The sequence below is a fragment of the Hemitrygon akajei genome, chromosome 30 (assembly GCF_048418815.1).
Source record: "Hemitrygon akajei chromosome 30, sHemAka1.3, whole genome shotgun sequence".
In the NCBI taxonomy this organism is placed as follows: domain Eukaryota; kingdom Metazoa; phylum Chordata; class Chondrichthyes; order Myliobatiformes; family Dasyatidae; genus Hemitrygon; species Hemitrygon akajei.
In genome coordinates this window covers 2871655-2886716 of record NC_133153.1, presented here as the reverse complement: position 1 = coordinate 2886716, position 15062 = coordinate 2871655, and the positions used below count along the sequence as shown (strand labels likewise).

The 15062-nt window shown below is 41.3% G+C and overlaps 1 protein-coding gene across 1 annotated transcript in view; it reads right to left on the bottom strand.

The window, feature by feature from the left end:
• The window catches only part of LOC140718657 (protein unc-13 homolog B), a 561805-nt gene that overhangs the window by 307079 nt on the left and 239664 nt on the right, over nucleotides 1-15062 (bottom strand). The window contains exon 9 of the mRNA XM_073032679.1: nucleotides 1937-2000. Coding sequence (XP_072888780.1) covers nucleotides 1937-2000 — 64 coding nt within the window. The remainder of the gene's footprint in view (nucleotides 1-1936; nucleotides 2001-15062) is intronic.

Below are 15062 nucleotides of genomic sequence, written 5' to 3'. Positions count from 1 at the left end.
CAATATTACGTATTTGTTAGAAAAGGAATGTGAACTTCTGGGATATTGTCTTCTACAAAAGCTATTTGGAGTCAGGTGTTCCAATCAATGAGATGAGATTGGGGATGTGGGTTGTACAGGTGCACTGCCCTATAAAAACACATAAAATCAGGTTACTAACAGAGCCTGTTCTTCTGAAGAAAGGTCTATTTATGTGCACCATATCTTCATCAAAACAACTTCCAGAGGACCTTAGAAGAAGAATTGTAAAGATGCATGAAACTGGAAAAGGCTACGAGAGCATTTCTAAAGACCTGAGTGTTCATCAGTCCACAGTAAGAGAAATTGTCTACAAATGGAGGAAATTCAGTGCTGTTCCTACTCTCCCTAGAGTGGTCAAAGATCACACCAAGACCACAATGTGCTACGCTGAAGGAGGTGTAAAAGAACCCAGGCGTAACAGCAAATTACATTCATAAATCTCTAGAACTTGCATGCATCTGTTCATGCATCCACTAATAGAAAAACACTGAACAAGAATGGTGTTCATGGAAGGACAACACAGAGGAAACCACTGCTCTCCAAAAAAAACACTGCTGCACGTATCAAGCTTGCAAAAGACCACTTGGCTGTTCTACAATGCTTCTGGGACAATGTTCTATGGACAGGTGAGACAAAAGTTGAATTTTTTGGCAGAAATGCACATTACTATGGTTGGAGGAAAAACGGCACTGCACACCAACAGCAAAATTTCATCCTAACTGTGAAACATGGTGGAAGGAGCATCATGGTTTGGGGCTGGCCTCAGGGCCTGGCCAGCTTGCAATCGTTGAGGGAACAATGAATTCAAAATTATATCAAGACATTTTACAGGAGAATGTCAGGGTAGCTTAATTTAAGTTGGAATAGTGCAACAAGACAATGATCTGAAAGACAGGAGTCAAAGTCCTGACTCCTATAGAAATGTTGTACAAAGACCTGAAGCAAGTAGTTCATGCAAGGAAACCCACCAACATCCCAGAGTTTTGTAAGGAGGAATGGCCTAAAATTCCTCCAAGCCAATGTGCAGTTTCTGAAAACGTTTAGTTGGAAGTTATTGCTGTACAAGTGGGTCACATCAGTTACTGGAAGCGAAGGTTCACATACTTTTTCCAGAAAATTGGATTTTTTAAATCTAGTTTTAAGACGTGAAGATTTGATCACATTTTAGGTCATATTTATGCAGAAATAGAGAAAATTCTACAGGGTTCACAAACTTTCTAGCACCTTAGCACCACTGTATCTAGAAACTACTTGAATTTTAATCTTGTTAATCACGATGCCATTGATCAATGTTCACAAACTAAAATTCTCACCAGTTACTCTTCACAGTTGAAATACTTAACATTTGAAAAAAATGTTGCTATTAATATTTTACAAGTTTTGTTTCATATTGCAAGATTATTAAGGATTAAATTTTGAATTTAACAAAACACAAAATCACTGTTGAGTGTCAGGCATCAGTTTTTGAAACCACCCAATGTTCTTTTGAATGGATATGAAATACCGTGAAACTCTATTATAAGTTACTTCATCAAAATCACCAAAATCATCAGTTTAATGAACCTTCAGTAAGTTGAAACCCACCCACCCCGAAAAATCCACAACTTCATTCTGAAACTCATTGAAAAGTATAGCTGTGTGTGAGAAATCCACCCGAGCCAAATCCTGCACATTTACATAAACTTCACAATATTACTTCATTTTTTCATTAAATATTCACATACTTTTTAATATTTAATCAAAAACATAACTATATTTTTTTCCTGAATGCAACATGGAATTTTCATTCCTAATCAAGGAAAAAGTATTGCTTACTTTCAATTTGCCATTCTGACTATTTACAGATTGTGAACTCATAAGTTCCAAAATAATCAAATATTCTGAATGGAAAAGATTTTAAAAGACTGAGTCTTACTTTTTCAACAACTTTTCTCCATCTTGACCTTGAAATACTTCTGGTACAAACTACCTCTTCATTTCTGAAAGAAAATTACATTTTTTCTGTCATGAGAATTATTCTCAGTTTTAGGAACATGTTCATAGTATTGAGATTCAAAACACTGATAATGTGCATTTGATAATAATTGGTTAGTAAACTAATTCATCACTACAATTAAGGAGATAATGCTTCCGCATCACCGATCAGCTGAGTTGAATATGATCCTGACCTTTGGTGCTGTCAGTGTGGAGGTTGCAGGCTCACTCATGACAATGTAGGTTCCCTCAAGGTGCTCCTGTATACTGGTTTTGCAGGCTTAATGAGTATTGAAAGTTATTCCAGGAAGAGGTAGGTAGAGGAAAATCAAGGTGGAGTAATAGGGATGTGAAGGGTAAGGGAGTGTATGGGATTTACTGGATTGATAAAACATTTGGTATTGGCTTAATAGGCTGAAAGGCCTCTTTCTATGTGAAAGAGAATATTACTCAGATGACCAAATCCCAAGATCATAGTAAAAATATTTTTATCCTAACTACTTGAGCATAAAAGAGCATGACTGATATGTCTAAAATTAAGAAAGGAAGGTAAAGTCAGGTAAAAGCAAGCTTTGTTTGGTAGTCACCAGTTCCATAACAATAAAGAAGATTTACAGCAAGGAAAATAATTTCAAAAAGATTTGTAAATCTTTGGCAGAAGTGACTGCGAAAGAAATAACTTCAATATTCAAATCAGATTTGAATCTAATTTACACTGCAAAGTTGAGGAGTCAGGATGGGTTGAGCAATTGCTCCAATGCAATAAACCCTTAGGAGGCAGTGATCACAATATGATTGAGTTCAACTTAGATTTGAAAGGGATAAAGTAAAATCTGATAGAGCAGCATTTCAGTGGAGTAAAGGAAATTACAATGCTACGAGAGAGAAGTTAGCCAAAGTAAATTGGAAGCCGATGCTGGCAGAGATGACAGCAGAGCAGCAATAGTATAAGTTTCTGGGAAACATGCGGAAGGTGCAGGACAGTTGTATCCCAAAAAATGAAATAATACTCAAGTGGCCAAACAGTACAACCATGGCTGACAAAGGAAGTCAAAGCTCATGTAAAAGCATTTGAGAGGCCATACAACAAAGCAAAAATTAGCAGGAAGACAGAGGATTTGGAAGCATTTAAAAACCTACAGACAGCAACTTAAAGTATTATTAGGCAGGAAGAGATAAAACATGAAAGCAAGCTAGCAAATAATATCAAAGTGGATAGTCAAAGCTTATTCAAGTATGTAAAAAATAAAAGGAAGATAAGAACAGATATAGGACCGCTGGAAAATGAAGCCAGAGAAATAATAATAGTGGACAAGGAGATGCAAGATGAACTAAATGAGTATTTTGTACCAGTCTTCACTGATTCACAGTGTGCCAGGTGTGGAAGGGTGTGAGGGAAGAGAAGTGAGTGAAGTTACAATTGCAAGGGAGAAGATGCTCAAAAAGCTAAAAGACATAAGGGTACACAAGTTACCCAGACTAGATGAACCTTAGGGTTCTGAAAGAGATAGCAGTAGAATTTGTGGAGGCATTAGAAATAATCTTTCAAAAATTATTGGATTCCGGCATGGTGCCAGAGGACTTGAAAATAGCAAATGTCACTCCACTCTTTAAGAAAGGAGAAAGGCAGAAGAAAGGAAATTATAGACCAGTTAGCCTGACCTCAGTGGTTGTGAAGATGTTGAGTCAATTGTTAAGGATGGCTTTATGGAATACTTGCTGACACAGGACAAGATAGGACAAAGTCAGTATTGTTTCCCTTAAGGGAAAATCTTGCCTGACAAACCTGCTGAAATTCTTTGAGGAGATTACAAGTAGGATAGATAAAGGGGATGCAATGGATGTTGTATATTTGGGCTTTCAGAAGGCCTTTGACAAGGTGCCACACATGAGGTTGCTTACCAAGTTAAGAGCCAATGGTTTTACAGGAAAGTTACTGGCACTGTAAGAGTATTGAGTGATTGGTAGGAGAATTAAGTCGGAAAAAAAGGATCCGTTTCTGGTTGGCTGCCAGTGACTAGTGGTGTTCCACATGAGTCAGTGTTGTGATGCTTCTTTTATGCTGTATATAAATGATTTAGATGATGGATTAGATGGCTTTATTGCCAAGTTTGCAGATGATATGAAGATTAGTGGAGGGGCAGGTAGTGTTGAGGAAACAGGTAAGCTGCAAAAGGACTTAGACAGATTAGGAAAATGGGCAAGAGAGTGGCAAATGAAATACAATGTTGGAAAATGCATGGTCATGGACTTAGGTAGTAGAAACAAGGGAGAAAATCTAAATATCTGAGATGCAAAGAGACTTGGAAGTCCTTGTTCAGAACACACTAAAAGTTAACTTGCAGGTTCAGTCAGTGGTGAGGAAGGCAAATGCAATGTTAGCATTTATTTCAAGAGGTCTAGAATATAAGAGCAGGGATGTGATGCTGAGACTTTTTAAGGCACTTGTGAGGCCTCACCTTGAGTATTGTGAATAGTTTTGGGTTCCTTATCTAAGAAAAGATGTGCTGGCATTGAAGAAGGTCCAGAGATGGTTCACAAGGATGATTCCAGGAATGAAAGGGTTATTATATGAAAAACATTTGATGGCTCTGCGTCTGCACTCGCTGGAATTTAGAAGAAAAACATTGAAAGGCCTAGACAGAGTAGATGTGGAAAGGATGTTTCCCATGGTGGGGGAGTCTATGATAAGAGGGCACAACCTCAGGATAGAGGGGCGTCCATTTGAAAGAGAGATGCAGACACATTTCTTTCACCAGAGATGGTGAATTTGTGGAATTATTTACTGCAGGCAGTTGTGGAGGCCAGGTGGATGGATGTACTTAAAGCAGAGATTGATAGGTTCTTGATTGGACACAGTATCAAAGGCTATGGGGATAAGGCCAGGGAGTGGGGCTGAGGAGGGAAAAAAAAGGTCAGCCACAATTGAATGCCAGAGCAAACTCAATGGGCCAAATGGCCTATTTCTGCTTGTATGTTTTATGGTTTTATGGTCTAACTTCAATGAATTTGTATTTACAGTTTAAATCTGGGTAATGAAATGCAGTTCTGGTTAAAGCATATATTGTTAAGATTAAGACAAGAAAATGCATAACCTAAAGTCATGATTATTATTTGAGAACCAATGTTATATCATTTCCTTCTCATCAAGGTACCGACTGTACTGTTGGATTCTGGTGTTTAAATCCAAGGCTCTTTTAGAACTCAGGAGCAAGGCACACAACTTGTATCCTTACAATTATAATGTATACATTATACAATCCTGAGATTCATCTCCTTACAGGCAGCCACAAAACAAATAAACTCCAAAAGAACCCATTAAAAAAAAAGACCATCAAACACCCAGTGCACAGAGAGATAGAGAAAAAGTCATCCATACAATAAAAGTAAGCAAATAGCTTTAGAACTGGAATTATATGACTACACCTGAAATAAGTACATCCAGCTGCAGTTTCTAACACTCTGCGTTAAGGAGTTGGAGCTGGAATGGGATGAACTCTGGATCATTCCGGAGGCTAAGAGGGTGATAGTTAGGACATTTAGTTACATCCAAGGTGCAGGTCATTGGATGACAGTCAGGATGGGGAAAGGGGTTAAACAGCTAGTGCAGCGCACCCTTGTGGCCATCACCTTCAACAACACTTTAGTCACTGTTGGGGTGCTGTGTGGGGGGGTGGGGGGGTGGGAGGGTGGCGGGAGACCTAGCAGAGGGAAGTCAAGGCAGTCAGGTCTCTGGCCCTGAGTCTGACTGTAACTCAGAAGAAAATGGGGGAGAAGTGAAATGTGCGCTGTAGTGAAAGGGGTTTCGCTAGTTAGGAGAACAGAAAGGAAGTTCTGTGGATGAGAACAAGATTCCCCAATGGTATGTTGTCTCCTGAGTGCCACGTCCAGGACATTTCAGAGCGAGTCCTTAGCATTCTTAACAGAGAGGCTGAACAGCCAGAAGTCATTGTCCATGTAGGTACAAAAGACATCAGAAGGAAGGGTGATGCAGTTCTACAAAGTGGGCTCAGGGAAATAGCTGCTAAGTAGCAGGATCTCCAGGGTTGTGATCTCAGAATTGCTACCCATGCAATATGCTAATGAGGCCAGAAATAGGAAGATTATGCAGTTGTGGCTAAGGAGTTGGTGTAGAAAGGAGAGCATACGATTTTTGGATCATCGGGCTCTCTTCCAGGGAATGTGGGGCCTGCACAGAGGACTCTGTTTGCACATGAACTGGAAAGGGACAACTATCCTAGAGGGAAGGTTTGCCAGTGCTGTACTAGGGTTTAAAATAGAGTTGCAGGGGGATAGGAAGCAGAGTGCCAGAAGAGTTAGTGGAGAAGTTGTGGAGACAAATGTTAAGACCTCAGGCAAAGTCAAGGATCAAAAGGTTCAGCATGTGGTGATTAATGTCCTCAGCTGCAAGGACTCAATGCAAGAAGTATAGTAGGAAAGGCAGATGATCTCAAAACATGGATCAACATCTGAAATTTAATTTGTAGCCATTAGTGAGACTTGGTTGCTGGAGGAGTAGGACTGGCAGCTCAATACTTTGAGGTTCTGTTGTTTCAGACACAACACAGCAAGAAGGATTGAAAGAGGAAGGGTGGCTTTACTAATCAAGGGAAAATGTCATGACAGTGCTCAGTCGGGATAGATTGGAATACTTGTGTTGTGAGGTATAATGGGTGGAACTGAGAAATAAGAAAGTTATGAGCACATTAATGGGGCTTTATTACACCACTCAAACATCTGAGAGATTTAGGGGAACAAATTTGTAGAGAGATAGCACCCTGTTGCAAGAAACATAGTGTGTTATAGTAGGTAATAGGATGTAACCAGGAAGTTAGATGGGGGAGAGCCAGTGGATGTAGTGTACCTCGATTTTCAGAAGGCATTTGATAAGGTCCCACATAGAAGATTGGTGGGTAAAATCAAAGCTCAGGGCATCGGGGGGAAGACATTGACATGGATAGAAAACTGGTTGGCAGATAGAAAGCAAAGGGTAGCGGTGAATGGGTGTTTCTCGGAATGGCAGGTGGTGACTAGTGGGGTGCCACAGGGCTTGGTATTGGGACCACAGCAGTTTACCATTTATGTCAACGATTTGGATGAAGGCATTGAAAATAACATCAGCAAATTTGCTGATGATACTAAGCTGGGTGGCAGGGTGACATGTGATGAGGATGATAGGAGAATTCAGGGTGACTTGGATAGGCTGGGTGAGTGGGCAGATACTTGGCAGATGGCGTTTAATGTGAATAAGTGTGAGGTTATCCACTTTGCCACTTTGGGAGTAAGAACAGGAAGGCAGATTATTATCTGAACGGTGTAGAGTTGGGTAAGGGAGAAATACAAAATCTCGGAGTCCTTGTTCATCAGTCACTGAAGGTGAATGAGCAAGTGCAACAGGCAGTGAAGAAGGCTAATGGAATGTTGGCCTTTATTACAAAGGGAATTGAGTACAAGAGCAAGGAAATCCTCTTGCATTTGTACAGAGCCATGGTGAGACCACACCTGGAGTACTGTGTACAGTTTTGGTCTTCAGGGTTAAGGAAGGACATCCTGGCTGTAGAGGAAGTGCAGCGTAGATTCACGAGGTTAATTCCTGGGATGTCTGGACTGTCTTACACAGAGAGGTTAGAGAGACTGGGCTTGTACACGCTGGAATTAAGGAGATTGAGAGGGGATCTGATTGAAACATATAAGATTATTAAGGGATTGGACAAGATAGAGGCAGGAAATATGTTCCAGATGCTGGGAGAGTCCAGTACCAGAGGGCATGGTTTGAGAATAAGGGGTAGGTCATTTAGGACAGAGTTAAGGAAAAAATTCTTCTCCCAGAGAGTTGTGGGGGTCTGGAATGCACTGCCTTGGAAGGTAGTGGAGGCCAATTCTCTGGATGCTCTCAAGAAGGAGCTAGATAGGTATCTTATGGATAGGGGAATCAAGGGATATGGGGACAAGGCAGGAACCGGGTATTGATAGTAATTGATCAGCCATGATCTCAAAATGGCGGTGCAGGCTCGAAGGGCCGAATGGTCTACTTCTGCACCTATTGTCTATTGTAATTGGGTCTCCCATACTGTCAAAGGACTGCTATTAGAGAATGAGAAAAGGCAGGGGAGAGAAGTTGGTGTAGGGGAACACTTTGCATCTAGTGTTTACAAGCAATTAGTTTCAAAGTAAATACACAAAAAGATAGCTCTGGTCTGTGGGTTGAGATTCTAAATTAGAGAAAGGCCAGTTTTTATGCCATTAGAAGGTATCTGGCAAATCCAGATTAGGACAGGCTATTTTCTGGCAAAAGTGTACTTGGTAAGTGGGAGGCCTTCAAACGTGAAATTTTGAGAGTATAAAGGGTGGCGGTGCCTGTCAGAATAAAAGCTAAAAATAACAGGTGTAGGGAACTCTGGTTTTCAAGAGATATTGAGGCCTTGGTTAAGGAAAAAAAGGAGCAGGTATAGGCAGGTCGAACACTTAAAAAAACAAATCAGGAGGGCTAAAAGGTGGCATGAGGTTGCCCTAGCAAACAAATTGAAGGAGAATCCTAAGGGTTTCTACAGATATGTTAAGAGCAAAATGGATTGCAAGGGACAAATGTGGTCCACTGGAAGATCAGAATGGTAATCCATGCATGGAGCCAAAAGAGATGGGGGAGATCTTAAATAAATGTTTTGTGTCTGTATTTACTCAAGAGATGGACACAGAGTCTATAGAAGCGAGGCAAAGCGGCATCAACTTCATGGATCCTATAGAGACTTCAGAGGCTGTCTTGAGGCAAATTAGGGTGGATAAACCCCCAGGGCCTGACAAGGTGCTCCCTCAGACATTATGGGACGCAAGTGCAGAAATTGCCAGAACCCTAGCAAAGGTATTTATATCATCCTTAGCAACAGGTGAGGTACCAGAGGCTTGGAGGTTAGCTGATGTTGTTCAGCTGTTCCAGAAAGGCTCTAAAAATAAACCAGGAAATTATCGGCCAGTGAACCTGATGTCAGTAGTGGGAAAGTTATTGGAAGGTATTCTGAGGGACTGAATATAAAAGTATATCGATAGACAGGGACTGATTTGGGATAGTCAGTATAGCTTTATGCGTGGTAGGGCATGTCAAACTAATGTCATGGAGTTTTTTGATGAAGTTACGCAGAAAGTTGATGAAGGCAAGGCAATAGATGTGAGGCCCCTTGGGTAAGAGTGACCATAACATGGTGGAATTCTTCATTAAGATGGAGAGTGACATAGTTAATTCAGAAACAAAGGTTCTGAACTTAAAGAAGGGTAACTTTGAAGGTATGAGACTTGAATTAGAAGATAGACTGGCAAAAACTTAAAGGGTTGACGGTGGATATGCAATGGCAAGCATTTAAAGATCGCATGGATGAACTACAACAATTGTTCATCCCAGTTTGGCAAAAAAATAAACCAGGGAAGGTAGTGCACCCATGGCTGACAAGGGAAATTAGGGATAGTATCAAGTCCAAAGAAGAAACATACAAATTAGCCAGATAAAGCGGCACACCTGAGGACTGGGAGAAATTCAGAGTTCAGCAGAGGAGGACAAAAGACTTAATTAGGAAAGGGAAAAAAAGATTGAGAGAGAAAGCTGGCAGGGAACATAAAAACTAACTGTAAAAGCTTTTATAGATATGTGAAAAGAAAAAGACTGATTAAGACAAATGTACATCCCTTACAGTCAGAAACAGGTGAATTAATCATGGGGTTCTAGGACATGGCAGACCAATTGAATAACTACTTTGGTTCTGTCTTCACTAAGGAGGACATAAATAATCTTCCAGAAACAGTAGGGGACCGAGAGTCTATTGAGATGGAGGAACTGAGGGAAATACATGTTAGTAGGGAAGTGGTGTTAGGTAAACTGAAGGGATTAAAGGCAGATAAATCCCCAGGGCTAGATGGTCTTCATCCCAGAGTGCTTAAGGAAGTAGCCCAAGTAATAGTGGATGCATTAGTGATAATTTTTCAAAACTCCTTAGATTCTGGATTAGTTCCTGAGGATTGGAGAGTGGCTAATGTAACCCCACTTTTTAAAAAAAGGAGGGAGAGAAAAACCAGGGAATTATAGACTGGACAACACACACACAATGCTGGTGGAACACAGCAGGCCAGGCAGTATCTATAGGGAGAAGCACTGTCGACGTTTCGGGCTGAGACCCTTCATCAGGACTAACAGACCGGTTAGCCTGACATCGGTGGTGGGGAAAATGCTTGAGTCGGTTATCAAAGATGTGATAACAGCACATTTGGAAAGCAGAGAAATCATCGGACAAAGTCAGCATGGATTTGTGAAAGGAAAATCATGTCTGACGAATCTTATTTCTTCTCTTCAGTATTCACTAAGGAAAAGGATATCGAATGGTGTAAGGTGTGGGAAACAAGTAAGGAAGTTATGGAACCTATGACAATTAAAGAGGTGGAAGAACTGGCGCTTTTAAGAAATTTAAAAGTGGATAAATCTCCGGGTCCTGACAGGATATTCCCCAGGACCTTGAGGGAAGTTTGTGTAGAGATAGCAGGAGCTCTGACGGAGATCTTTCAGATGTCATTAGAAACGGGGATTGTGCCGGAGGATTGGCGTATTGCTCATGTGGTTCCATTGTTTAAAAAGGGTTCTAGAAGTAAGCCTGGCAATTATAGACCTGTCAGTTTGACATCAGTGGTGGGTAAATTAATGGAAAGTATTCTTAGAGATAGTATTTATAATTATCTGGATAGACAGGATCTGATTAGGAGTAGCCAGCATGGATTTGTGCGTGGAAAGTCATGTTTGACAAACCTTATTGAATTTTTTGAAGAAGTTATGAGGAATGTTGATGAGGGTAAGGCAGTGGATGTAGTCTATATGGACTTCAGCAAGGCCTTTGACAAAGTTCCACATGGAAGGTTAGTTAAGAAGGTTCAGTCATTAGGTATTAATGCTGGAGTAATAAAATGGATTCAACAGTGGCTAGATGGGAGATGCCAGAGAGTAGTGGTGGATAATTGTTTATCGGGATGGAGGCCGGTGACTAGCGGGGTGCCTCAGGGATCTGTTTTGGGCCCAATGTTGTTTGTAATATACATAAATGATCTGGATGATGGGGTGGTAAATTGGATTAGTAAGTATGCTGATGATACTAAGGTAGGAGGTGTTGTGGATAATGAGGTGGGTTTTCAAAGCTTGCAGGGAGATTTATGCCGGTTAGAAGAATGGGCTGAACGTTGGCAGATGGAGTTTAATGCTGAGAAGTGTGAGGTTCTACATTTTGGCAGGAATAATCCAAATAGAACATACAGGGTAAATGGTAGGGCATTGAGGAATGCAGTGGAACAGAGAGATCTAGGAATAACAGTGCATAGTTCCCTGAAGGTGGAGTCTCATGTAGATAGGGTGGTGAAGAAGGCTTTTGGAACACTGGCCTTTATAAATCAGAGCATTGAGTACAGAAGTTGGGATGTAATGTTAAAATTGTACAAGGCATTGGTAAGGCCAAATTTGGAATATTGTGTACAGTTCTGGTCACCGAATTATAGGAAAGATATCAATAAATTAGAGAGAGTGCAGAGACGATTTACTAGGATGTTACCTGGGTTTCAGCACTTAAGTTACAGAGAAAGGTTGAACAAGTTAGGTCTCTATTCATTGGAGCGTAGAAGGTTGAGGGGAGATTTGATCGAGGTATTTAAAATTTTGAGAAGGATAGATAGAGTTGACGTGAATAGGCTGTTTCCATTGAGAGTAGGGGAGATTCAAACGAGAGGACATGATTTGAGAGTTAGGGGGCAAAAGTTTAAGGGAAACACGAGGGGGTATTTCTTTACTCAGAGAGTGATAGCTGTGTGGAATGAGCTTCCTGTAGAAGTAGTAGGGGCCAGTTCAGTTGTGTCATTTAAGGTAAAATTGGATAGGTATATGGACAGGAAAGGAGTGGAGGGTTATGGGCTGAGTGCGGGTAGGTGGGACTAGGTGAGATTAAGAGTTCGGCACGGACTAGGAGGGCCGAGATGGCCTGTTTCCATGCTGTGATTGTTATATGTTATATGTTATAGAATTTTTTAAAGATGTAACTAGTAGAGTGGATAGGGGACAGCTAGTGGATGTGGTATATTTGGATTTTCAAAAGGCTTTTGACAAGGTCCCACACAGGAGATTAGTGGGCAAACTTAAAGCACACGGTATTGTGGGCATGGTATTGATGCGGATAGAGAATTGGTTGGCAGACGGGAAGCAAAGAGTGGGAGTAAACTGGACCTTTTCAGAATGGCAGGCAGTGACTAGTGGGGTACCGCAAGGCTCAATGCTGGGACCCCAGTTGTTTACAATATATATTAATGATTTAGACGAGGGAATTAAATACATGTTCTTCCTTTCTTCCTTTGGCATTTATATCCCACATTCCTGCCACTGTTCAGAGGCTTGCATATAACTCCCAACAGAACCTTTTTACCCTTGCATTTTCTTAACTCTACCCACAAGGATTCTATATGTTCCAATCCTATGTCACCTCTTTCTAAAGATATGATTTCATTTTTTACCAACTGAGCAACCCCATCTCCTCTGCCTACTTAGAACCATAGAACCATAGAACATTACAGCACAGAAACAGGCCTTTTGTGGCCCTTCTTGGCTGTGCCGAACCATTTTTCTGCCTATTCCCACTGACCTGCACCTGGGCCATATCGCTCCAAACCCCTCTCATCCATGTACCTGTCCAAGTGTTTATTAAATGTCAAAAGTGAGCCTGCATTCACCACTTCATCTAGCAGCTCATTCTACACTTCCACCACTCTCTGCGTGAAGAAGCCCCCCCCCCCCCCCATGTTCCCTTTAAACGTTTTCCCCTTCACCCTTAACCCATGTTCTCTGGATTTTTTCTCCCCTGGCCTCAGTGGAAAAAGCCTGCTTGCACTCACTCTATCTATACCCATCATAATCTTATATACCTCTATCAAATCTCCCCTCATTCTTTATGCTCCAGGGAATAAAGTCCTAATCTATTCAACCTTTCTCTGTAACTCAGCTTCTCAAGTCCCGGCAATATCCTTGTAAACCTTCTCTGCACTCTTTCAACATTATTAATATCCCTCCTGTAATTCAGTGACCAAAACTGCACACAATACTCCAAATTCGGCCTCACCAATGCCTTATACAACCTCACCATAACATTCCAACTCTTACACTCAATACTTTGATTTATATAGGCTAATGTACCAAAAGCTCTCTTTACAACCCTATCTACCTGTGACACCACTTTTAGGGAATTTTGTATCTGTATTCCCAGATCCCTCTGTTCTACTGCACTCCTCAGTGCCCTACCATTTACCTTGTATGTTCTACCTTGGTTTTTCCTTCCAAAGTGCAATATCTCACACTTGTCTGTATTAAACTCCATCTGCCATTTTTCAGCCCATTTTTCCAGCTGGTCCAAATCCCTCTGTAAGCTTTGAAAACCTTCCTCACTGTCCACTACACCTCCAATCTTTGCTGATTTGTTGATCCAATTTACCACATTGTCATCCAGATCATTGATATAGATGACAAATAACAATGAACAAAGGTGTCCCTGTGGCACACTACTAGTCACAGTCCTCCACTCAGAGAAGCAATCCTCCACTACCACTCTCTTACTTACCTGGCCTTTCAATACAACATGTATTGCTCCCAATTATTACCTCTTTTAGCCACAGCTCAGTAATGCCCACAATATCATAACTTCCTACCTCAACTGTGCTACAAGATCATCTAGCTTATTCTGTATACTATGTGCATTCAAATATAAGTCCAGTATCTGTTACCCTGTTGAATATTACCTCATGAGCATTCCTAGACCATTTCAATTAATTTATGATGTTTTTTGTCTGTGCTTTTTGCTCATTTTTTGCCGTTTGCACAATTTATTCTTATTTTTTTGCACGTTGGGTGTTTGATGTCTTTCTTTGAATGGATTTCATGGTGTTTCTTTGTTTCATGGCTGCCTGTGGGAAGATGAATTTCAGGGTTGTAGACTGCATGCATCTTGGATAATAAAAGTACTTTGAACTTTGAATGTTACACTTCAAATCATCCCACTGACAGCAATTTTTCCCTATAACTTGCCTGTACTTGCTCCCAAGTCTCACTATTCAATGCATCAACTTGTATGTAGAACTTGAACTGCCCCATCTTCAGTCCTATCACTTTGGTTACCATCCCCTTGCCAAACTAGTTTAAACCATCCTCTACAGCTCTAGTAAACCTCCCTGCAAGGATAATGGGTGCCCCTCAGGTTCAGGAATAACCTGTAATTTTTCTACAGGTTATACCTCCCCCAGGAGTGATCCAGAAATCCGAAACCCTGCACCACATCTGCGACTCATTCATCTGTACTCTTATTCTCTTCCTGCCCTGAATAGCACATGGTACTGGGAGTAATCCAGAGATTGTTACCTTGGAGGTTTTGATCTTTAGCCACTTCCCTAATTCACTGCACAGAACCTCTTCCCCCTTCCTATCTATAACATTGGTGCCAATGTGCACCACAATCTCTGGCTGCTGACTACGCCCCTGCACCTCGAGAATCTTCTGCAGCTGAGACATCCTGGATACTAGCTACAGGGAGCAACACACCACTCAAGTGTCTTTTTTGCAGCCACAAAATCTCTTGTCTGCCCCTTAACTACCAACCTCTTATCACCATTGCTCTGCCTGACTTTACCCTTCCCTGCTGAGCATCAGAACTGGCAGTTGCTGCTGTGACCAGATACAAGTATCCAAAGGGGTATACTTTTTGCTGAGGGGAATAGCCACAAGGGAACCCTGCACTGACTGCTTACTTCCTTTACTTCTGGAGATCATCCATCTACTTACTATCTGAAGCCTGTGCTCTGGGTGTGATCACCTCAGTAAAGGTCTCATCTATGACATTTTCAGCCTCCTGGATGGTCCTGAGTACATTCAGCTTCAGCTACTTGACCTTGTCAGTCAGGAGATGCAGTTGCATACACTTCCCGGAGATGTAGTCTTTAGGGATACAGTCAGGTACCCTGAAATTCTGCATCTCACCAGAGGAGCATTCCACTGCCTGAACTACCATCCTGCCTAC